Source organism: Sinohyriopsis cumingii, chromosome 10 (assembly GCF_028554795.1).
Source record: "Sinohyriopsis cumingii isolate HCF-2022 chromosome 10, ASM2855479v2, whole genome shotgun sequence".
Taxonomy (NCBI): domain Eukaryota; kingdom Metazoa; phylum Mollusca; class Bivalvia; order Unionida; family Unionidae; genus Sinohyriopsis; species Sinohyriopsis cumingii.
Genome location: NC_142970.1, coordinates 78,120,884 through 78,147,158, shown reverse-complemented (window position 1 = coordinate 78,147,158; position 26,275 = coordinate 78,120,884). Strand labels below are relative to the sequence as shown.

Genomic DNA, 26,275 nt, shown 5'->3' with positions numbered 1-26,275 from the left:
TTATGATGTCTTGTTGGTCCTTAATGAAAATGGTTGTACTTTGACAACCAGAATGACCACCACAACAGCCATCTTGAAAATCTTGTTTCTACTTCTTCTCAAGTGATGGTCATATCAAGATAAGGTTGTCACTGAGAGACTTCATATGATGTCGAGTTGATCCTGTATGAAAATGGTGACAATCTAACATCCAGTATGGTCAACATAGCATCCATTTTGAATATCCTGTTATCACTACTGCTCTTGAACATAGGCATGGAGTTTTCACCAGAAACGTCTTTTGGTGTCTAGTTGGTACTGAATAAAAACAGCGGCAATCTGACATCCCGTGTGACCACTATGACAGCCATCATTAAAATCTTGGTATTGCTATTTCACCAAAAGGGTTTTCACCAGAAGATTAATTATTAGAAGTAATTGCTCTGGGATGAAAAAGACACTGATCTGACCTCAGTTATGGCTGCTGTGGCAGCCATCTTCAAATTTTCTCTTGATGCTGCTTCTGCTAAATGGACAGACATATTAAGATGGAGTTTTCACCAAAAATCTTTTCATTTAGTGTCTTGCTTGTTTTGTTGCTACCCATTAAGCCATTGGCTTGTAGGGCAACAACAAAGCTCTTCCACTTCTGTCTGTACCTGGACATTTTCTCTAGTGTGCAGGCTGTGGTGAAAGGTATTCATCTCAGCCTCAACAATACGATGACTTAAGCCTCTCACACTTCCGTCGTCCCTCAGGTGTCCAGTGCAGTGCTGTCCTTAAAACTGCTTCAACCTCCTTTCTCATCCCATGCCCAATCAATCTCCAGCATCTTCTCATGATACTGTTGCCAATGTTTTCTTGGTGGCATTTCATGTTTCAAAGTTTTCGTCAGCAAAAGAATATGAAGTATCCTGTGGAGGCTAGTGGTATGGAAGAATGAAAGTTTGGAAAGATCACATTTTGGCATATGCCAGCACTCCAAGCCATGCTTATAATACGCAGCTTTGGTACAGCTTAAGCTTGGCGCAGGTACCATACTGTAACCTATTTCAGTTTTCTTCCGCTCTTTCTAACCTTTATCTCTCTCTCCCCCTCCACATCAAGATCTTTTTAAAATGAGTCCACTGTAGGCCTTCCAGTGTACATTTATGCAGTCAATGAGGTGCAGTCAAGAAATGACTAAAAATTAATTCCAAACAGCAATATAAATAATCTTTTAAAGTGGAAATATTTTGTGTTGTCACTCATAGTTTCACTACTTATAACACTGGCCGCCATGCATAGCCTATTGAGTGCTGAAAAATGGCGTTAAATCCCAAAATAACAATAACAATAACAATCACTACTTATAACAATATGGGGGCTCTGAGTGGCTGATTGGTCTAAAGCACTCACCATTATGGATCACTGCCATCTCACCTCTGTCTGCATGGGTTCAAGTCTTGGGCATGGCCAATGTGGGTATGTGAGAAAGCTTGCAAGTAGCTTCTCATAGGTTGGTTGTTCTCTCTGGGTTTTCCCAGGTTCTTCCCCCACCATTTATACTGGCCGCCATGTATAGCCTATCCTGTGCTGGAAAATGATGTTAACCCCTATAACAATAACAACAACTTATGACAATATAGTGTTTCCACTCAACTTGTGAAATATTTTGGTATATCTTCTCAAAGAATGTAGATATCCGCTATTTCTCCCAGCCTGCATGGACTACTCTGGTGGCCTAAGTGGTTAGTGCATCCACCTCGGATGCAGGAGGATACAGGTTGGAACTCCAGCTGATTCCTGCCAAAGACTTGTAAAAGGGGTACTAGCAACTTCCTTGCTTGTCACTCAGCAAATTAAGAGATTAGTGTTGGGACTGGTTGACCTAGTGTCAGAATAACATGACTAGGTGGTCCATGTGGCATCATGTCTGCCGCATGATGCCTCAGTGCTGAACATCGCTATAAACTGACACACTGCAGTCATTGTAGCAATATGACTCAAATTGTTAAATCTATGCTAAAAATTCAAACCTGCATCGTAAAGCATATTGTTCAGATAAGTAAATAAAATCTAAACATTTTGTGGAATTGGTAAAGTTTGTTTTATTGGTCATTTTCCTTCCAGAAATATACAAATTCAGCATAAACAATTTAAATTTGCACCTTTGTATTTACCTGTAGATGACATGATTAGGTCTTTGTATTACCTGTAGATGACATTAGATTTCAGACTGTTACAGCAATTTTCCTTCTTTTTTGGAACTATTTTTGGGACTTGTCTCTTTTGACAAAAACTTGGGTAGCATGATTAGGCACAAATAATTTGAGGCGGACTAATGAAATTTGGTAAGCTTATTATTATTTATATGTAGATAGCTTGTTTATATTTTTAGGCCATTACAGGAATAGCAAATTTTCAATATTTTTGACACATTGAACTTTTTTATTTACACTTTTTAATGAAAATCTCATTGGTACAATTAGTAAAAAGGAAAACCACTTGACATCAACAAGTGAAGTTTTGTAACTGTATTTGTATTTACCTTTAGGTGACCTGAGTAGAACTTAAAGTCATTAGAGCAATTTTTTATATTTTTTTACACATTTTTTAACTTTATGGACAGAAATCTTGCTAACACGATTAGGCAAAAACCACTTGAGAGAAGCAAATCAAATTTAATAGGTTTTTATGTACCCATATGTAAATAACTTGAGATGATTTTCAGGTCATGGTTGCAGGTTTTTTTCTTTCTTTTTGATACATTATTTTAAAAAACTTTTTGGGAATTACATGATGGAAATGGACAATAATTTGGTAGGCATGTTTGTATGTGTACATCATTGGCTTTAATAAACTGTCATTCCATTATGGCAATTTTTCAAGTTTTCATCGGTATGAAAAGGTAAAGTGGAATGAAGAGGTCACATCTAGTTGTGAGGCCTTACATACCCACACAGGCAGACAAAGATTTATGTGTGAGAGACAAAGGCAGATACTTAATAAAAGAATTAATATGATCTGAATGGATGACCAACAAATTGCATGAATGTAAGTTCTTATCAAAAGAAATCAAATAAGTACACATTTTAAAGGATAAAAAATGAAATAATCAGTGTACTTAACTTTTAATGAAGATTTATAAACTTTATAAAACCTGAAGGTGTTATGTGTCATCACGGTGTCATTATGTCTTTCAAATTGATTATGTAATTGCATATTCCTTGTTTGATGTATCCAATCCAAAATAACAAAGGAAATGTTTCCACTAGACAAATCCTAGATATATGAAAAAATATACAAATACATAATATCTAAAATATATCTAACAATGCTAAAATATCACGAAAAAAGAAAAGAACACAAAAATAAAGTTGAATCATTCAAGATGGCTAATTTGATCACTAATATTCTAAGATATATTTATCCAGTAAGACACCATTGCATGTTAAGCAGCAAATCTTGCAATACAACTATTGTAGCAATTGCATTTAAAGGCACAAATGCTTCAACAACAAAGCAGCTAGACTAGATTTTTAAATAAAAGTTATTTCCATGCTTTCTATTATGTTTTTAGGTCTATTGGTCAGGGACCAGAAGTGTGTATGGGATGTTTTTATTATCCATCTTTCATCCCACACCTGTCATTCAATGACTGTCAGTTCTTTAGCACAAGATTGTTATCACTACTCCTCCTAAACTACTAAAAACTGTACACATGCATTCATACATTCATCAAATGGTCTGCTTGGTCCTAAATGAAAATGGTGCTGCTTGGATATCTAATATGGCGGCCATAGTGAAAATCATGTTATTGCAACTCCTCCTGAGTGGATGGTCATATTAACAAGGGGTTTTCACTAAAAGACTTCTTATGCCTGCTTGGTCCTAAATGAAAATGGTGCTGAACTGATGTTCAATATGGCTGCCACATTGACAGTCTTGAACATCTTATTATCATTACTCCTCCAGAATGGATAGTCATATCAACATTATGTTTTCAGTATATATAAAAAAGCTTCCTACAATGTCTCTAGTTGGCCCTAAATAAAAATGGGACCAATCTGGCATCCAAATATGGCCACCATGGTAGCCATCTTGAAAATCTTGTAATCATTACTTGTCTTGATTATCACTAAGGTGGCGCTATACAGTTTCGCATTTTGCATAGGGTTAGGATTTTAAAGAAAAAGAATGTCCCCGGCTTTCCTCACTGGTTATACTGGCTATTTAAAAAAGACCTTGTATATCTTAGGTATAATGCAAAGAACCTTTAATTCCCTTTATTTTGGTGTATGATTGATGGGTGTACTATGGGTTATAGAGTATACAGCTTGGCCTTACTTCAAATGTGCACCTTTCAAAAAAGTGCTAGCTCTACTTGGTCATTTTCACTTCCTGAACTTCAGAGGTCAATTGTATAAAAAAGAGCTGATAACTTTTTTTACATTTTATATATTTGGTAATTCATTCATTGCACTTTCAGAAGCTGGTATTGTCTAGTCTGGCAAAATTCATTTTCCCTATTTTAATTGCTGCTATGTATAGTGTACTTTAGACTAATTCAGACTGATTTTTTAACACAAGGGAGCAGTCATTTTAGTTAGCAGTGTGCTTAAATCATGTAAAATTTCCAAAAGTACAATATCCAAAAGAAATATCATCCACATTACATTAATGTAGCATAGAGGTATGCAAACATTCTCTCCACTGTGCATGTTTTAAATGCGAACTACTTCACCTTACATACGTCACTCTCTCAAAAGTACATATTATCTGGTGAGCGCCACCTAAAAGATTTCTCGTGATGGTTAGTTGGACCAAAATAAAAATGGTGCTGATCTTGCATCCAGTATGGCCAACATGGCAGTCATCTTGAAAGTCTTGTTATTCCTCCTAAATAAAAGTCATATCAGCATGGGGTTTTCACTTAAAGACTTCTTTTGCTGTCTTACTAGTCTAAATAAAAGTCATATCAGCATGGGGTTTTCACTTAAAGACTTCTTTTGCTGTCTTACTAGTCTAAATGAAAGTGATGCAGATCTGACCTCCAGATATGGTGGCTATCTTAAAAAGCTTGTTCTGACAACTCTAGTTGAACAGAAAGTCATGTTAATGTGGGTTTTTCACCAGAAGACATTCTATAATGTCATGTTGGTCTTATTTGAAAAGGGTACAGATCTGATGGGTGGTGTGACTGCCACAGCAAGTCATATTGGAAATATTTTTTTTGATACTCCTGAAAGGAAAGTCAGGTCTCAAAAATATTGCCTTCTCTACTCCTCTACAGCTGGATGGCTGTATCAACACTGGGTTTTCAGCAATAGACTTTTTATGATCCCTAGCTGGTCCCAAATGAAATTAATGTCAGTCGTACATCCAATATGGCTGCCATAATTACTGTCTTAAAAATGTCACTACTCCCCCGGAATGGATAATGGGGTTTTCACCAAAAGACTTCTAATGATATCAGAGATGGTTTCAGCACTGCAAAGTTAAAAGAAGAAATAGTCTTATCTTCAATTCCTGATAATTATTTTTGCCTAGTCAAAAGTCACAGCCAAGAGTCACATAGAGGGACTTTTGTTATTAAACTTTTTAAAGGAAGAAATAATCTTATCTTCAATTCCTGAAAATTATTTTTGCCTAGTCAAAAGTCACAGCCAAGAGTCACATAGAGGGACTTTTGTTATTAAACTTGTACATGATTGAGGCTTAACTGCAGACTGAGGTTTAAGTGTTTCCTCCTTACTACTGACTTGTATATACATACATGTGTGTTGACTCTGCATCAAGTCATAAGACAATACCATTAACTGCCACAGGGGAAATAGCTGCTTGCAAGTTGTGCTCACAATCCTTGGCAATGGATGGATCCACTCTATATTTTAATAAAACAAATGATTGCATTCATCAATAATAAACAACAACAAGACACCTGACCAATCAAAATAAAGTTAAGAAATTATGGTTCTTGATATTAAAGACATATGTGTGTGAAACTTAAATGAAATGGACTTACTTGTTACTCATATGGAAGATAGAGGGAAAACAAAAATCACAGACAAAAGGTAAAAGCTGTAGCCTTTCTTTAAGTTTGGTACATAATTGTGGTAGATTGTAAAAATAATGAGAAAACTGCAATCCAAGTAATGGGGTTTTAAGTTATTATTTGGTTCCAGCAACATCAGCCCCAAGAGAATCTGCAATAGTAACCTCAGCAGTCAAGCAGTGTCATAAATGACCACAGTAGTATTGCCAATAAAAGAGTTAAATGAGACAAATCCAATGAAGTATCCAATTCCATTTGATGTCATGCGGTCAAGTTGAAGTTAACGACTGAAAGAAATCATCTAATTAATAATGATGCAGTGTAAATTACAACATCTGACAATGACTGGGAAATGTCTGCAGCTCTAGCATGAACAAAGATTTCTTACAACATCTTTCTTTCTCATCCATCATTTCCAACTTTTTCTCAGGTAAATTTGTACCAGTTATTTCTTTGTATCTTCCATTTGCAACAGCTATATTCAATTCCTGATTGTATTTTCCAGCTTCATGAAATGGAGTTATTGATGCTGTCTTTGATAAATCTCAATTCTTGTTCAAGTTGTGCTTTTTCAATTTCCATGCTAATTAAACTTTTAAAAAATGTTGAGGGTGAAGGAGATTTTTCAAAAAACAAATTTGAAAAGCCCGCATATTAAAATGAAGACAACACCAAAAATACAATAATAAATAGAACTGATGATGATGCAAGTCTTGCTGGTGGTTGAGTCACACACTATCTAATGTTTATAAATTTATAATGGATGACTTTATAAAAATTTCAATTGATCAGTTCAATGAACTGTTGAAGATAGGACTTGCCATAAGCATATGCTATGGAAGTTTTCAAATGAATTTATGACAATTTATGTGGATAAGATATCAATCTAAATAAAAAAAGGCTTGTGTTGTAAAAGCAGCTGAAAAGGGTTGAAAGCATCAAAGCTTAAGTAGGTAGACATCTAACATCGTTGGATACTTTTGTTTCAGAAAACATCGGAAGAATTCAACAGTTATGGAAAAATTACCATTAGATAAGAGGATGAAAAAAACTTTTGAAGAAATTGCTCTTTTTTTAATTATAAAAATCACTAATAACTAGGAAAATGAAGCTCAGTATATGTTTTTGGTTATTTTTGGGTGATGGTGTTTTTTTTTTTTTTTTGTGGGGGGGGATGGTGGCATTAAGGCCTTTATTTATTGATAAGGTAGTAGTGTGTTTGTCTTTTAAAGTGCTAACCAGAATATTTCATTCTATACTGGTCATGCAACTTGATTTGTTTCAGCATTAGCGTGTTTGTTATTTCCACTTTTAATTACTGGTTTAAACAAAGCGGCTCAGAGCCATGGGGCCATAACGTAAGAGTGTCATTATAGCATCTCCTAAAAAATAGTATCAATATAAATTATTCTTTCCTTGTTTCATGGCCAGTGCTTTCTTGCTTGTGTGTCTGAATCGTTTCGTGTCCATTGAGCTTCCAAGAATTAGATCGCTTCAGAGAAAATGTGCGTTGGTGCTTTCTGCTTGTGTTGATCTATCATGAGGCCTCGTCGCCGCAGGTGTCGACAAAGACACAATAACTGTCAGATCTGAAAGTAGGAATATCTGGGGGACCATCGTCGTCATATTCTTTTTCTTTACAAAATTTGTGCTTACTTTGTCTTCCTGTTGTGATCTAAATAATTTCTTGTCCTACCACTGGACCTTGTAGTTTTGTCATCAAAAACATGTGCAGGCAGGAGAAATTTAAAATAATATCTTTTTGCACAATCCGTGTATGCAATATTATAAATAAAAGGTAGACAATTTTTTTAAAATATTATTTATGACACTGATTGAATTTTACGCGAAAATTGTATTTTCAGATTTATAATGCTTGCACGGGTTTTAGTTGACTAAACTTAAATATCCTGGGTGTCGTACTGTCAGTGACTGTTTTTGAATGTTTAGGAATAATACCGTTTTTACGTCTTATTAAACAGCTCCGGTGGCCTAGTGGTTAGAGCGTCCGCTTTGGATGCGGGAGTTCGTGGGTTCGATCCCCGGCCGAGTCATACCAAAGACTTACAAAGATGGTACTAACAGCTGCCTCGCTTGGCGCTCAGCATTAATAGATTAGTGTTAGGACTGGTCGGCCTAGTGTCAGGATAATGTGACTGGGTGGGACATCATGCTACATATCTGCGGCATGGTGCCCGAGTGCTAGACATCACTGTAAAACTGCCACACTGCATACATGATAGTGATATGACTGAAAAATTGTTAAAGCTACGTTAAAAAGTTCAAATTACACACACACGCGCGCGTGCACGTCTTATAATGATAGGGTTTATCCCAAGTTTAAATAATTTATTGATCTCTGTAAAATTGTTGTTTTATCCGATGACACAAATTTCATCACATTGTCACTCGGTAACAAAATATATCGTTACTGAAAACGCTTTTAAATTTAGTATGTATTGTTGGAAATTTATAGTACTATTTTCATTTGTTTCGTGGCCTTGCTTTCCTTTAATTGTATAACTCATATTGTTAACAGGATGTCTTATGGTCGCATTAGACTACAATTCCGTACCTGTATAACTAAAATAAAATCACAAATGACATAATGCTTTGATTTATTACCTTCCAGATTAACACAAGTCTAGCCAGAAGGTTTTTCTTTGCAACATACTTAATTTCCTCATTTAACACTCATCTCTGCTCATTTAAAAGCACCTGCTCCATATGTGTAATGTCTGTTTTAAGCATCTAACACAACCTCAGCTGGGTCCGGGTGGCCGAGTTGTCTAAAGCGCTCACCTTTACCGGTCACTGCCATGTCACCTCTGTCCGAGTGGGTTCCAATCTCGGGCTTATTCAATGTCGGTTTGTGAGAAAGCATGCCTGTCTTCTTCTTTTTTTCTTTTTTTTACCAGGTTTTCCCTGGTTATTTCTCCACCACACTGAACGTCATGTATAGCCAGCCTATCGTGTGTTGAAAACACCCACCACCATCACAATAACAGGTATAAGCTCCCCAAAACATTTATATACATAATTTTCATTTAAATTTCCATTGAGTTTTCTCTAGTCGTGATGTATTGGAATTTTAATATTGTTGTAAAACTATAAATTGTTGTTGTTGTTTAATATTGTTACAGATAGAAACTAAATTATTTTATATCGGTGTCATTGTTTTCTGACTTGAATGCAACATGATCAGACAATGGTATTTAACATTCAGACAGCTGTTTTCTTCCTGGGAGAAAACAAAACATGAAATGTGTATAATGATCTGGCTAGTTCTGGTGCTTTTTATGTGCATTAAGGAAACCCCACATCAATATTCTGTCATCTGCACGAATGAGTTTATTTTATTGTTTCAGAATATTTATTTTTTAGTATCACCTGTACATTTTTATCGAGTCAACTTGACAAAATTAAAGTGTAGTAAACAAAATATTTAATGGCTTTCATGTAAAAGAATTTTGTCGATATATATATATATATATATATATATATATATATATATGAAACTGCCACATTGCAGACATCGTAACGATATGAAGGAAAAATTGTTAAAGCTATAAAGCTATGTTAAAAATCCAAATCACAACACATATTTATGATGTACATTTAGACCTTTACAAATACGCAGCTGATTCCATCTTTTGACCATCTTACTATCAGTTTTGTTTTTTAATTCCGAGTGGCCGAGTGGTCTAAAGCGTCACCTTTACGGATCACTGCTATCTCACCTCTGTCTGCGTGGGATCGATTCTCGGGTTCGGCCTATGTGGGTTTGTGAGAAAGCTTGCCAGTAGCTTCTCGTGGGTCGGTGGTTCTTTCAGTGGTTTTCCCGGGTTCTTCTACCACCATTAATACTGGCCGCCATGTATAGCCTATCTTGTGCTGAAAAATGGCCTTAAACCCCACAACAAGAACAACAACATTTTAATTCCAATGTATGGTGTGAATCTGCAACTGTTCTGAAAGAGTGCATGACATATTTTTGATATCTGAAATTAATAAATCAACATCTTTAGACCTTCTGTTCATGTACCAGAAGACCTCTTGGGACGGTCTTTCGTCCGTTGTCCATCCGTCCGTTCGTACAAGTTTATTTTCGCTACTCTTCCTACACTATTTGCAGAATTGCCATGAAACTTTGTAAACATATTCAACCCAAAGTCTAGTTTATCCTACATGAAAATGGTGTCGTTCAGACGTTCGGTATTGCGGCTACCCCCCCCCCCCCCGAAAATATTTTAATCACTGTTGCTCCTGAAAGGAAGGTCGTATCAGTTAGGGGTTATAAGTAAAGTACTTCCGAAAATGGTGCTGATTTGGTGTCTAATAAAGGCATCGTAGTGGCAATCTTCAAAATCTTGTTATTGCAAATCTTAACGGGAAAGTAATTTTGACAAGGGCTTTTCATAATTCAAGTTCTTATAGTGTCTAGTTGCTCTTCAATGATTAACAATGCAAACTGATATTAAATGTAGTAACCACTGTGGTCATCTTTAAAATAGTGTTATCCCTACTCCTTCCAACTGGATGGCAATATTAGCATGGGCCTTTTAAGCAAAGGACTTATGATATCTAGTTTGTCCTGACAGAAAATGATGACAATCAGTCATCAAATATGGTGGACTCGACGACTGTCTTTAAAATCTTGCTATCGCTGCTCCCTCTGAATGGATGGTCATATTGGCATGGGATTTTCGCAAACAAACAAAAAATGCAATGGTTCCTATATTGACTTCATTAAAAATGGTACCAATATGACATCCAATACGTCCACCACAACAATTAAATTGATAATTTTGTTGAAACTGAAAATATCAACGCATTTGGTTGTATCAGTGGATCATGTTTGTTTTATATTATTTTATTGTGTATGGACGAAGCCACCTCCCATCGAACCTAAATAATTTTAATATAATACCCCCCTCTCTCTCTCCTGACAGTCACCTTCGTCCCACCTCCACCCACCTACTAATGGCTCACGAGGTAATGTATAACGATGCTGCTCAACAAAATGTCGTCTCATATTTCCACTTTACCACTCTGCCATACATACATACATACATACATACATCCTGCTGCGTAAATTGAATTGGTATTATTTGTTGGCTTTTCTTAATTATTATATTTTATGTGCATTCGTAATTTGTAATTGACGTTAGTCCTAGGTCAAGTTTACTCTATACCTTACTCGGGAAATTAATTTTGTAAACAATATAATTAATAGCTAAAACTTTCTGAGTGTGGATCAGATATTCAGATCATTATTAACGTAAACATGTTTATCTTAATCTAAGTCTAAGACATTGGAGTTCACCCATGGAAAACCTGGTCTACCAGATGTGTGTGTGGGTGGGTGGGGGGATTTGGATTTTTAACGTAGCTTTAAGAATTTTTCAGTCATATCGATGTCTGCAGTGTGACAGTCTATAGTGATGTCTAGCATTGGGGCATCAAGCCGCAGACATGTAGCATCATGTCCCACCCAGTCACATTATCCTGACACCAGGTCGACCAGTCCTAACACTAACCTCTTAATGCTGAGCGCCAAGCGAGGCAGCTGTTAGTACTATTCTTGTAAGTCTTTGGTATGACTCGGCCGGCGATCGAACCCACTACCTCCCGTATCCACCAGATGTGTACCTTATTTTTAATGATAAATTTAGTAACAGACTTTATCTTGTTTGCAAATTAGAATTTTCTATAAATGACACTCATCCTGTTTTTTTTTTTGTTGTTGTGTATCTTAGTATTTATGATAAAATTTTGTTTACTTCGTAAATTACTCATTCTTGCATCAAAATATTATGTTCGGTATTTCATCTGGGTTGAATAAATTGTAATTCACCGGAAGTACAAAGAGCTGGTCAACAATATTGTTTGACTGAAACATTAATTTGGAATTATAGTGAATTCAGAGAAGAAAACATTTGGATTATATTATTGTGATATATTAAAAGACTCGTAGCACATCGACACAATCCCAGGCTATTGGAACATTATTATATTTGAGACTACATGCACGTGAATACTTTCAGTACTGAAACTTATTTGGATCACCACTTTAATTCACACATTTGGACGTGTGATAAAACTTTTAGGACTGTTTGGGATTTTAATTCACAATACTGTAAGCTCTTTTTAAATTTTCACTTTGTATTCTTGCGAAATAAATTATTTGTTGAATTGTACAAAACTTTGCTTTTTGCTCTTTATTTTTTACTTAGTTTAAGACCATATAGTCGTAACACACACACACACACACACATGCATACATACATACATACATATTCTTTTGTCAAATAGTGGTAGAATTAAACTAACCATGGTGACATCATAGAAGTATTTTCGTTGCTATCTTAACCTTGTGCTGCACGAAAAACGACCATTCCGGTGGCCTAGTGGTTAGAGTGTCCACATCTGATGCGGGAGGCGAGTCAAAGCAAAGACTTCTAAAAATGGTACTAAGAGCTGCCTCGCTAGGTGCTCAGCATTAAGAGGTTAGTGATAGGACTGGTCGGCCTGGTATCAGGATAATGTGAAAAGGTGGGACATGATGCTACATATCTGCGGCATGATGCCCCAGTGCTAGACATCACTAAAAACTGCCACAATGCAGACATTGTAGCGATATGATTTTTTTTTTTTTAAAGCTACGTTAAAAATTCAAATCAAACACGCGCGCGCGCACGGAAAACTCATGTATATATGACCCTACCCTCGATATCAAGTATGGGCATTGCCGCCCCCTCCCCCCCCCCCCCCCCCCCGTTTGACACGCAGCATGTTGACATCAATAATAAATTGTCCAGGTACAAAAGGTTGGATTTTTCAAAAGTTGGATCAAAACAACTTGATCTAATATAATATATCCAATATAATATATCCTGTTTAACGCGGGTGTCCCTGATAAACTGGTCACAACCAAGAGAGGGTATTGCATAAATGTTATTGACGTCTATGAAATGATCATCACGTGGTATTCTTTGAACTATCTGTACACGCTGCAGCCAGATCGTACGTGACAATATTCTAACTTCGAGGTCGTTTTACAGATGATACCTCAAAGAAACAGGTCTAAATGCGTACGTGACATCGCTCAGTCATTTCCTTGGAGTCGAAAATAGTCTTTCTTGACTTAATGGTAAAAGGCCGATGACGTCCAAATGGTTGATGTGCTCTGTTGAAGTTGTCAATGCTGAGAAATGTTACACTCGCAATCAAACGATAGCAAAACGCATAAGAGAATAATTATTCTCCGAGTAATTAAAAAACAAAATTGAAAAGGATGGGAAGGACTTCGTTATATGTTTTGAGTCAGGACGTCGATGTGAATTTTTTGTCTCTGATATTTTTTGTGCTTCCGTTGTTGTTAAGAAAAAAAAAGTTTAAAGTCACTGTTTTAGGGAGAATAAAAATTAGGGGAGGGGATTATTTACATGTTGTTTGGAACTAATTACCACCAGACTCTTCAGCCAATCAAATCCAAGTGCATTCACTGTCAAAGAATATGTGTGATTTATAGAAATAATTACACAGACGAGAGTGCGGTATCAGAATTATAGCAAGGGTAGGATTCTGGTGTCTGGTTTACAGTGGCTGATCCAGAAATATGGGATGGAACCCATTGAGGGGGTCCAGGGGATGAAGCTCACGCATTTTAAGCCTTTCCTTGTGAGTGTACACATTAGTTTCCCCAGAATCAAGTGCCTGTGTTTCCAATGCATGATTTTGTTTTACCTATTTTGTGCCATTTGTAAAGAAAATTTAATAGAGCAAACGTACCGGTTGGTCCGCCGGTCATTTTATGACAATAAGACAATAGCAATATTTGAATTTGATTGAACGTGAAGGCCTGACCATGGGTTAATTCTGTTTTCTGTTCCTTCATTCTTAAGTCGGGTGGGGGGGGGGGGGGTTGTACTATTTTTCTATTTTATACTTTTAGAACTACATTTTTATTGGCACTATATGACTCGGCTGAAGTCCTGTGAAACCACATACATGCATGCATACATACAGACAGACAGACAGACAGACTTCTCGTCTTCGCATTATTATTATTTTTATCACTATTATTATTATTATTATTATTTAGATACAATGCAAAATCTGCGTTAAACATGCATTTAATTTCATTTAATATTTATCACATTTCCTAGCTTTAACAAAAGGGGTTCTCTCGATCGATCGATCGATTGATCGATGATCGAGCATTAACTTCCTGTTATACTGCTGTTAAACGGTGGAATACATACGTGACTTTTGTAACTATACATACGGTCTACGATTAGATAAGATTGGGAATGTGCTGTAGCAGTTACACATAAGCAAATACCAGACGTATGATTCTTACAAGAACTGTCTGCGTGTTTTTATAATTAGTTATTAATTGTTATTTTGTATTTCTGCTCGACCTATAAAAAATCCTTACCATTTCGACGTAGAAGTCCCAGTATTTCTAGTTGCAACATACTCAGAAAAAAAAAAAAAAACAACCTATAACTTGTGTCCCAGTTAATCCATGCTTTCTGGGTAACTGGGATGCTTGAAATTCTGATATAAAAATGCATACTGGGTAGAGTTGTATGCATGTGTGTGTGTGTGTGTGTGTGCGTGCGTATGCGCGCGCGCGTGTGTGTGTGTGTGAATTCAAGAGTAGACTGCAAGAAATAGATACATTAGAACCAATAAGGGGAGGGGCCCGAGTGGCCGAATGGTCTAAAGCGCTGTCCGCCACGGATCACTGCCATCTCGCCTCTGTCTGCGTGGGTTCGAGTCTCGGGCTCGGCCAATGTGGATATGTGAGAAAGCTTGCCGGTAGCTTCTCGTGGGTCGACGGTTCTTTCTGGGTTTTTACCGGGTTCTTCCTCCACCATTAATACTGGCCGCCATGTATAGCCTGTCTTGTGTTGAAAAATGGCGTTAAACCCTATAACAACAACAACAACAACAACCGAAAAGGGGATTAATAAATGCTAAAATACGAATGGGGCTTCACAATGAGGTCGCAGTACCGAGTGTAATGCAAAACACGAGGACAATTGTTTGTGATTTTTGTCGGTGATATTCATTCTGGTATAAAGTTGTTAATAATTACATGGCCGTTCAAGGATACATGGTACTAATTGTATGAAAAAATGAGAAATAGAGTATGGGTTGGGGTGGCCAGGATTGGTTGATAATGAAAGTTATTTCGTAGCAAAAAAGAATCTTTTGAGAGCTTATCCTAGTTGTAACTTTTAAAAAATAGAGACATTGTATTCTTGGTGGAATTTCGGTCCTTTAACGGTCGTGAGTTTGGAACACTCATTACTGAAATTCGCACCTGGCTCATTGGTGCGGAATTTCAAACATACGTAGGTCCAGAAAATGCTGCGGCTCATATTCTTTCCTCTACACAGAAGCTGACATCCATGTTTCATCTATACTGATAAATATAAGTTTAATCATGAACACTCAGAAATTTAAAGTTATTGAATTTTTAATATCATGGTGTTTACATTGTTTTACTATGGGAACTGAATTAGTACCGTGAATCCTTAATGTTCGCAAGGGCATATTTCGAACAATTCATCAAAAAACTTAGTCTGGTTCCCTGAGCTCTCTCCACTCCATTACTCTTCGTTATAACAAAGAGTAACGAACTGAACAGAGGGAAGGGAACCAGACTGCATAACGCTAACCATAAAACGAGGAACGGTGTATGTCTGGTGAAAATACTGAGAACTCTCCAAATATTTTGGCTCTGAAAGTTATCAGAACTAGTTCCCATTATAAATTTTAACTATTCTCAAGCTATAGCGTTGAGAATATTATAATACTCTCTGTCCGTCCATCCGGCTGTACGTTGTCACCTTCCCAATTAAACCCCAGGGTAGAAATTCACGAAACCCGTTACTATCCTGTCTTCATCGTAGAAATATGAAAGAGTGGTATAATTATTGGCTTCCTCCTCGAGTCACCTGGGAGGGTGTTCAAAGGTCACAATTTACAACCAAAATAAAAGAGAAATTAAACCATTTAAATTACAGTGATAATGTCGTATTATAATGTCATGTGTTTTTTTTTTTTTTTTTGTTGTCTTCATGAAACGTTATAGTTGCAGTAATTGCAGGAAAACACGTGTGTGTAGCGTCTTTCGGGCTCTGACTCTTGGGTCATCATCGTAGGGAAGGGTCGGTGCGGGTGGATGTAATATGTAATATAACCAGGGTTGAAACAATTCACCGATGTGTATATATATATATAATTTGGCCGTTTTGATACACACATCGACTAGTTTTGGTGCAGAATCAGTTCAAAACGTTAATTGCGTTATAAGATTCGCTTTTAATCTTCAAGGGCAATGAAGAAGTATTAGTCGCTTATTTTGTCCCGATACGTATAGGACATATAGGACATAGGCGTATCGTTTGCTATTGTTTTTTTTTTTTTTTTTTTTTTTTTTTTTTTGCTTTTTGCTTTTAGGATGGATTGGTGCTGCTTATTTTACAGTTCATAACTAATGTTATTATTATTATTATTATTATTATTATTTACTGTGGTGGCAGTGCTGTGCTTCTCGTAGTCGTGACCTGAAATTCGTAGCGTTTAGCTCAGCTGCAAAGTATGCATCAAGCATGGGCGCTCGCACATGGTGATAAGTGGGTGGGAGCAGGTTTCACCGTAAAACTTTAGAGCTGTTCACTACATGCTTGGTTGCCCCGCCCACCCCCGCAAATAATTCTACGGGCGCCCCTGAGTCATCAAAGCAGCATTTACCTCATTTTTCAGATATAAATATCAACCAACCCCTACCTGTTTACCCTATTCACATTCATCTGCCTCTACTCTTACTGAAATTATAAACAAAAACTAAAAGAAAGTCAAAACCTAAATAATCTAATCTCATTAGAAAATGTGGATATATCTGTCAAAGAAGCCACGTGCATTTGTTTAAGCCTAAGTATGCATCGGCACATCAACGCGTGTCACCTACAGACAAACGGACTTTGAAGCGTCCTGTTGTAGAAGTTCTGCAATTTGAAACACTAGGAAGCGTGCACAGACGGACGGACGTGACGCGTTGTACCACAACTGCCTTGTATAATTTGAATTTTGAGGCTAGGTGGGTGGGGCCATTATTATGTCCCACTTTCTCAAGAAACGAACACGGAAGATACTTTCCAAATTCTAATTTAAAGCTGGTAATGTCCCAATAACCTCATGGAGTTAAGTGGGATACTAGCGGGGCATCGGATCATCATATGACACTGCCTTGCTGATACGATAAAGTCAGTTTTTGTATGCTGTGATGGAGGAGTCTTTCTGTATTTTTTTATCTGAGACCAACTAGAAGTAGTATACGTCCAAAACACAAAAAGATGCTAGCTGTTTAACAAAATAACACATGCTTTAGGGCGTCACATCAATTTTGCGTTATGCCGTTAATTTAGATAGGCGAAAGTGTGTAATGATAGCATCAGCGGTTTTTGACCTTGACCTACAAGAGGCGTCCTCAGAAATTTTTCCGGGTTGGGTGGGTGGATGCGCAATCACACAGTGGTCAGCTATTAAGTTTTACGGATGTATGCCAAAACACCAAAACATGTTTAGAGGTGAAATCGCCGCTCCCATGGAACCATACTGCATTTTATGCATCGATTTCACTCAGTGGTTATTGTTATATATATATATATATATATATATATATATATATATATATATATATATATATATATATATATATATATATGTTTCGATGTAGATTGGACGATTGTTTACGAACGTATTTCCACGTGAATTTTAACGGTATGTCAAGTATAGATCACATGATAGATCTTAATTATGTTTGTAAATTAAAAGATTCTAATCTAATTTGGTTTCAGTATAAATGTCTGCACGGAGTTCTTGCAACAAACACTGTTCTAGAAACAATTGAAATAGCAAATAATAATAAATGTTCTTTTTGTATGGATTCACCTGAAACATTGATTCATCTTTTGTGACTGTGCAACGGTAGAACCATTTTGGAATGATTTAAGTCAGTAGATTACAAACAACAATAATTTCCTGCATACCTTTTCACACATATAAATAATTGTCTGTATGTTAGAACCAGGCAGTGTAATTAATTTTTTATTGGTGATATCTACAAGATACATATGTAGTATGCGTCATGAAAGGAAACTGCCATCACTACCTTTAAACTTTTTTAAACGATACTTCATTTGTGAGATTGAATTAGCCAAAAGAAACACTAAAATGGAATGTTTTGAAACTTAATGGAATACATTTTTTAATTTAGTCATATAGTACAGTCAGTTTCTGCCTATTGTTTGAAATGTTTTAGATATACTTATGAAAATCAGTTGATATATATATATATTCTTGAATTATCTACTGGCTATATTTTAGTACACATAATGTTAAACTAGTTTTATAAACTTTATATGTATACCTGGTATTTGCTTATACTCTTACAATAATCCTATTTCTTAATCTATTCTGCTCCACACTTCTTTCTCTTTTCTGTCTTACATTTTATAATGTTTTCTTTCTTCGGGCTATCCTCGTTTCTTCTTGTACTTTTTCTCCGTTTCAATAGCCCAAACTCTAGCTGTTTGAAGCCTTTATACAGACGACAAGACTTAACGTAGAAAAGAAGAATTGTAAGGTAATCTATGGTCTATCCGATGACTTCCCGACCCATGGCTGTCTATGTACGGGGAACATTAATAAAAAAAAAAGTATAACAAATATATATTCAGTTCAACCGGGTTTAAATAATCCTTATTTTACCTGTCTCACATTTGAATCGCATATATTGGCAGACATTTAATTAAATATCATGATTTTAATGAAGTGAGATTTAATTGGTAACATGGGGACAAAATCTCCTTAAGTTATACACAATGAACGAACTTAGTTTCTTTGTCGTTAGAAACAAATATTGAAGGTATCCCATTAATTCCATTGTGCTAGTTATTTAAAGTTACTTAAATATCCCCATTCACTCCACTGTCCCACTGACCTATTTTGCCGTAATGTATTATATGTTATTTAATATTGAGAGTGTTGTGCTAGCGTCCCATTAACTCCAGTGTCCCAGTTACACCATTTTGCCGTAATATGTAATATCTTACTTACTTTGAGAGCACTACATTGGATGATATATATGTGGTAGAAGGTTTAAGAAGGATCCCGCATTTGTACAAATTAGATAACGCTTTCTTTGCCTCCGACAATGTATGATTTAGGCCGGTGATGCAAATTTATTTATTTATTTATTTATTTTATTTATTTATTTCAGAGTGATTGATTCCTATGAATAAAATTGCTCTTTGGAATCAAAGCATTGAACAAGTCACCATCCGTTGGATTTGAGGACTAGCATGGGATACCGTATAACACCTATTCTTTCTTTCTTGTTATATTCTTTTATTTTTCCTCCTCTTCCGCCTTTATGGCGGTCTCAAAATAAAACTGCTTTGTTCAAATACGTTACAGATTAACGGATTTGGTTTAGCATGTGTCTCTTTTAGTGAGATGCCCAAGTAATCGATAACAATTGTTTGTGTTAGATTTGGTCAAAAGTATAGTTTTAATCCACTGCCATTGATTCAGACTTTATACCATTTGATAACTAATTAGTATTAGTTCTGTCAAAACATCATGATGATAAATTAAGTGATCCTCAGTCGATCATGAAATTGGTCGTCCAGTGGACAATTCTATAAACTGTGTGCAAGCTGTGGACACTAAAAGGTAAACCCTATATTTTTATATACTGGGTTTTGTGTTTTAGCTATTTTTATGGCTGATCGCTCAAGCAAGTTATTGAAATCAGTTATTAGACAACAAGAACAAGAACAACAACAATAACAACAACAACACAATTATGAGTACCTGCATATTTGATTATGTCCGTATCAACTTCTTGCATGAAACCTCCGTTGGAATAATTAGATTGATAACTTTTACAGGCTAACATGTTTAAAACAGCTTCACATCTTTATTATTATTTGTTAAAAAATACAAACAATTTAAAAAATATACGTTATTGACATCATTCATATTGATGTTTTCTATTTTTCCTAATTATGATATGTAGATTTTAAAAAATTGGTTTGAACGTTAGAATTAATACCAGTGCCGGATTACCAGATAGGCAGAGTAGGCACCGGCCTAGGGGCCCCGTGACAACGGATCAAAATAATATTGATAAAACGTATTTGGAGATAATTTGCGGGGGGGGGGGGGGGGCAAGATTTCGACTGCCTAAGGGCCTCCACAGGGTTTAATCCGGCGCTGATCAAAACATAAATTTGAAGTGTTTGTTCCACGTAGACATTTTTATTCAACTCTATCGACTCTTTTGTCACGCGTTTAGGTGTCGGAATAAAATACATCCACAACCTACACAATAAATCTGTACCGATATTTAGATTTTATGACCTTTGGTCAAATAATCGGAGTCAAATAGATATATAATCATGTGTTAAATAAAAAAGCCAAATATGAATTCTCTGATGCACGTTTTTAATTGTTTTATTTTAATCTAGTAAATAATTGGATTATTCCAAATACGTTTTGGTATAATCTGTTTTAATGTATAAGCTGCAACCACTAGAATAAAGCTGAGGGGCACGAACTGTTCGATTTAAGAGAATTACTCAGACGCATAATTTTCCATTGATCACGGTAAATCTCCTTTCATGTTTGATTTCTTTGTCATTGGCTGGTTAGCATTCCCCAATCAGCTGTTTTCTGGTTCAGTTCGACGTGATCGCTTGCTTACTACGGTAGCTTGCTTTTGTCTTCGTTCAGTCATTCACTGTTTCACCCAAGCCACAGTGACGTCATCGATATATTGAACGTACCCAGTAACACCGGGTCAAACATTTTCGGTTCAGTCAATTAACTTAATTGTTGTCTCCAAAATCATTTTACTAACACATATCTTGCCACATTATTCAGTGAAATGTGGCGTTAATTATATTGAAATGATACTGTTTTAAATTTATTTTAAAATTTCGTATTTTGATGAAACAGCTGTTTTGAAGTTTGAAACGTTCATCAACTTTAACCTAGTTCTATAAATAGTTGTTTACATCTTACAGCTTGTGCCGTCCGCATATTTGCCGGCGAGTCCAGCGATCGTTTGTGAACTATGATCTAATTGGATAATTCACTGACCTATATTTGAAGCAAAGAAGTTGCAAGAACATACAAAACTTAGATTTAGTTCACGATTACATTAAAAGTTATAAATTTGATGAAATATTTCTGACTTAAACAGAAATATATATTGAAACTGTAAAAAAAAAGAGATGATTTTATTTTACCGTCTTGTTGCTATTAACCAATCAGAAACCTCGTTGTAAACAAAGAGAAAGTAGGTCGACTCGTGTCTAGAAAGTATGTCAGTCTGTCAAGAAGAGTTCAGCGAGATAGGGAGACAACTGAAATCACCGATTCTAGGACAACATTACCCCATTTTTGTCGACATTTTCTACTGTTTGGACTAAAAAACTACCACAAACCCGCCGTATTACGCTTGAAAACACTACCTGTAGATGTAAACTTGACGTTTTATGTAGGATTGAGAATAATAAATTGCGATGGATACCCACGTATGGATCTTGTTTGTGGTAAACAACTTCACCGGTTGTAGTACACAGCTATAGCTGACGTTTTTTGGGTTATTTCTTTCAACAATGCAGGTAAAAAGCTATGAACAAAGAGGAACAATTAGGATTCTAACAGTTCATGTTATTTTATTTTAAATAATATTTACTCTTGATGTTAGAAATATGAACCTTACATTTGTAATGCTTTGTAGGCATGTTTTGATATAGTTAGTACGTCAACAGTTTCAAGGCCAGTCTCGTGCGGCACAAGTCTTTATATGCGCGAGGCAAGCACGTGCATTTAACCATTTTTTAAAAAAAATTACTTAAATGTTTGCGGAAAATAAATTGAGCTAAGTAAAGATCTGCAGCCTTTGATAAACATCTTTTAGAAGAGGACTCAATTCATCAGCTTCAGAAAGTACATTATGGAAGTTGATACAGATAACCTCAGGTTGGCATTAAAACTCGAGAGTTTCATTTTTCAAGAGGCAAAAAGTACAATGTGTAACTGATGTGAAGTGTACAGGAAAAGTTTAATGAAACAGAGGGAGAAAACGTTTGTGTGATATAACCAGTTAGAGGTCCCCTGCTCGGAAGTTTACGCCAGACCCAAAGCTGTATGGTTATTCCACTGAAGTAGCATGACAACGATGGGAAAAGAAGCCACCTTGGATGGTTTGGGTATGTTATTTTGTTGTACTGACAGTGTATTTTTATCTGTACCGCCATGTCGGCCTATTCTGCGCGTTGGGTGATTCTGCGCAACGATATGTCATTTCTGTAAACATTTGATCATGTGCTATTTTGGGTAAAAAATCCATTTTGTATCCAGAAAGAAGAATTGTACATTAATTAAGAAAAGTGATATTCATAAAATTTACAAAAATATCCCACATTTAGACTCGAAATGCACATAAAAATGTGATTTCTAAATGGCAATGTGAAGACCCACTCCATGACCTTCTTGAACCTGTAACCCAGAAAATTCGATTTACTATGCATCTTTTAGAATCATACAAATAAATACGTTATAGAAAAGATGGAAATGTGTACCTTAAAACAAAACTGTATTTCAATCCAAGTTTCCAATTTTGCACGTTGTCCCACATGCACAAAATTGTCTGCTACCCAATGTGTATACTAGCCACTAGAACATAAATTCTCAACTACTTCCCCAGCGTATAGTCTGTTTCTAAACACATTACACCCTATTCATTGTCGTTTCTCTTCCACATAATAGCTTATTTTTCATAAAATGTTGAACTTTACTAACTTTTTTACAAGATCGGTTTGGTTCGCTTACTATCTCTTGCCATTTATTGGCACTTTTATGTTTAATTTTGTAAAACTAGCTATAAACCTGACCTAATTACTCGACTGAACTGCTGACAGAAACAGTTCAAAGTAATATATTTCATTTCTATAGCAAGATGGATAAACATTATGCGCAGAATAGGCCGACATATCGCGAGTCAGGAAAACAGTGGGGTTGTATCCCCTGTGTCCAAAATTAAAATTATTTTGAACAGAATATTCTGGTGACACTTGCATCTTTTCAAATGGTAAGCATTGCTGTATTTTATTTTTGTTAATCGCTCGAAATCGGTATGCATTTTGCTTCAGTATTGGACAAGAAAACCTTAGGTGCACAGAAATGCCCGACAGCAGTGTACTAAAGTTCCACCATTACCAACTTTTGCAAAGTCTACTCACATGGCTGTTGAGTGCCTGCAATAGAATATGCTATCTTTACTGTGAGGAGTCCAAAATAGTCTGAATGTTAAACTCTTCTAATACATAGATGAGTTTCTGGTGAGGTGCTCTTTACTTACCTTTCCAGTTACTAGAAAGCTGTATTTGTGACAGTTGGTGGCCACCATTACAGGTTTGGAAGCCAATTTATTTGACTAAAAAACAACATAAAAAAGGAAACTGTTAATTTGCCTTTTTTTATTTACAGTGCATTAAGTTTTGTAATGAGCATGGTAAAGTTTCATACAATAGAAAAGAAGTATTTTGAAAGGTAACTATAATGTGGTAACTAGTTGAGTTGGAAATATAGCAGATAATATTTAATGTCAAAACATTGCTATTTTTTTCAAGTCATTGTTGGTAATTTTGTATGTGAGGTTTTGGATATAACTGATAATAGATCTTTTGGAGTTTGTGTCATTGCAGTTAAAAGTGTAACATTGTACCCAAGGCCAGATTAGGAGGCCCTGGATCAATTTAAGTTGTTGGGTTTAATGCCATATTTCAGCACACGATAGGCTATGCATGGCGGCCAGTATTAATGGTGGAGGATGAACCCGGGAAAACCCCGGGAAGAACCACTAACCCACGAGAAGCTACTGGCAAGCTTTCTCACATACCCACATTGCCTGAATCCTAGACTCGAACCCACACAGACAGAGGTGAGATGGCAGTGATCCGTAACGGCGAGCGCTTTAGACCACTCGGCCACTTGGGGCCCCAGATCAGTTTAAGAAAGAGTGGCCTCCCATTAGATTTCAAAATGTGTACTTCCCTTCCCCCTCCTGCTTAGAGAGGGAGGAACATGGAGCAACTGCTCCATTTGCTCTGCTATTAATCTGGCCTTGATTGAACCAGGTGTAACTAAAATGACTTCAAAAAATTCTGATCAGGTACACAGCAAGTGTAGTTTTCATTTTCAGTAAATTGCGTACACAGTGGTCCAGTGAACAGTCTTTTGCAGACCATGGTGATGGAAGCCATGTGAATAGTCTTGGCTGCATTGCAACTGCTGTAAACAATAAAAGTTTTAAGTTACATCTTTCCTTAACATTAATATCTTTTTCATATTATAGTCATTTAAACAAAGACATTGATTTCAAGTCCCAGTGCCAGAAACATTGAAAACCAAGACAAATTCTAAAACAAGAAACTGGGAGTGGGAGGGGAAGTTCATTTTTCCATTTGAGAAAAGGGTGGAATTTTTGGAATGTATGAGTGATTTGATGAAAATATAAATGTAATGTTTGAAAATATGATTTACATTTTTTCTTGTTTTTCATTTGATTTTTTAAATTTGATTTGTCCCCATTTTAAAATGTGGTTTTCTTTAAAAGACTTCTTATGATATTTAGTTGCTCCTAAATACAAATGGTACAGATCTAGTGTTGAATTTGGTAGCTGTGGTTGCCATCTTGAAAATCTGGTTATCACTAATTCCCCTTCATGAATGGTCATATATGTATCAACATGGGGTTTTAAGTAAAAGAAACATCTTATGATGTCTATTTGGCCGAGAATGAAGCTGGTGCTGATCTGACATCCAATCTGGCAAGAACAGCAGCCATCTTGAAAATCTTGTTATTGCTGTTCGTGAGAAGAAAGTCGTATCTTGAAATATTGTTATCTCTACTCCTGTTTGCATGGATGGCTGTATCAAGATGGGGTTTTCAACAGTAGACTTGATTTGATTTTGATACCTAGCAGGGTTCAGGCTAGACTTAAATTTTAGGGATAAGTGACTTCTCCTTTTCGACAGAACCGGGAGAAGTGAGAGTTCAACAGGGAGAAGTGAAGTGATATATATATATATATATATATATATATATATATATATATATATATATATATATATATATATAATGTGTGTTCTCTTTTTTTAATTATGCCCCCTGTTTCCCAGTTATTTTGGCCATATGACTCTAAAAGAAAATAATAGAAACCTCATTATAACACATTTCATCTGAGTAACCAGATTATTATTATTGTAATTGCAAGTTAGTAAAAATGCTTAATCAAATACCCGTAATCAATTTTTTTCTTTTTTCTTTTTTTTAATACCTTCTCAAAGTTCACAATAATGTCACTTTCAGAGATTTCTACATGTATTTGAAACAATCCCTGTATCATGTATCATGTACACGTGTCTTCAAATCATACTGTTCTTCCTCATTTCTTTGTTGCAGATAAAACATTACGATAACCATTCTTACATACAGACATGGCTCCTTTATAGTCAGTATATGAACTAAACCATTTTCAACTGAATCAACACAGACGTGGGTGCATCTGTTTTTATTAGGAGTGGTTTTCGTAATGTAACCACTCCTTTATATAGCTTCATTACAACAGTCCATTGACAGGATTGCAAATTTATGGTTTATTTATTTGTGTACTTGTAGTAATTTTAGGCATTGGTTAAATAGTATCTGCTTTGCTGCTTTTTTTATGGAAGTCAGAAAACAACTTTGACCTTGCAACACTTGTTGCGAATTCCACCTTGCATTCTCTGACCTACATAATTGCATATTAAAGTTAAATCTTAAATAACATTTGCTTTCTATGAATTGTGTATTTTTCTGATTATATTTTCCCGATGATTTACAAAAATAGACACTCTAATAAACTGGTACTTCCCAGACACAGCGATGTCTGCCATTATTTCCCCATTACTGGTTCACTTAAATTTCAAACTGATTTTATGACAAAATGATGTGCAAGAGGCAGTTAAAATATCCAGATCACTGATTCTGATCTTAAAACACAAATTGGTATTTACATACTATTGTTAAATTTTCGAAACAAGTTTGTATATTTTTATCATCAAAGGATAACATGCAGAAATTGGTCTGTGATATGTTATAACTTACTCAGGAAAGGA

General features: G+C 35.8%; 1 protein-coding gene across 1 annotated transcript in view; it reads left to right on the top strand.

Annotated features, from left to right (window-relative positions):
- The first annotated feature begins 21,449 nt into the window (after window positions 1–21,449).
- The window catches only part of LOC149790438 (uncharacterized), a 110,313-nt gene continuing 105,487 nt past the window's right edge, over window positions 21,450–26,275 (top strand). The window contains exon 1 of the mRNA XM_089972490.1: window positions 21,450–22,323. Within this exon, the coding sequence (XP_089828616.1) occupies window positions 22,284–22,323 (40 nt within the window). The 5' untranslated portion in view covers window positions 21,450–22,283. The remainder of the gene's footprint in view (window positions 22,324–26,275) is intronic.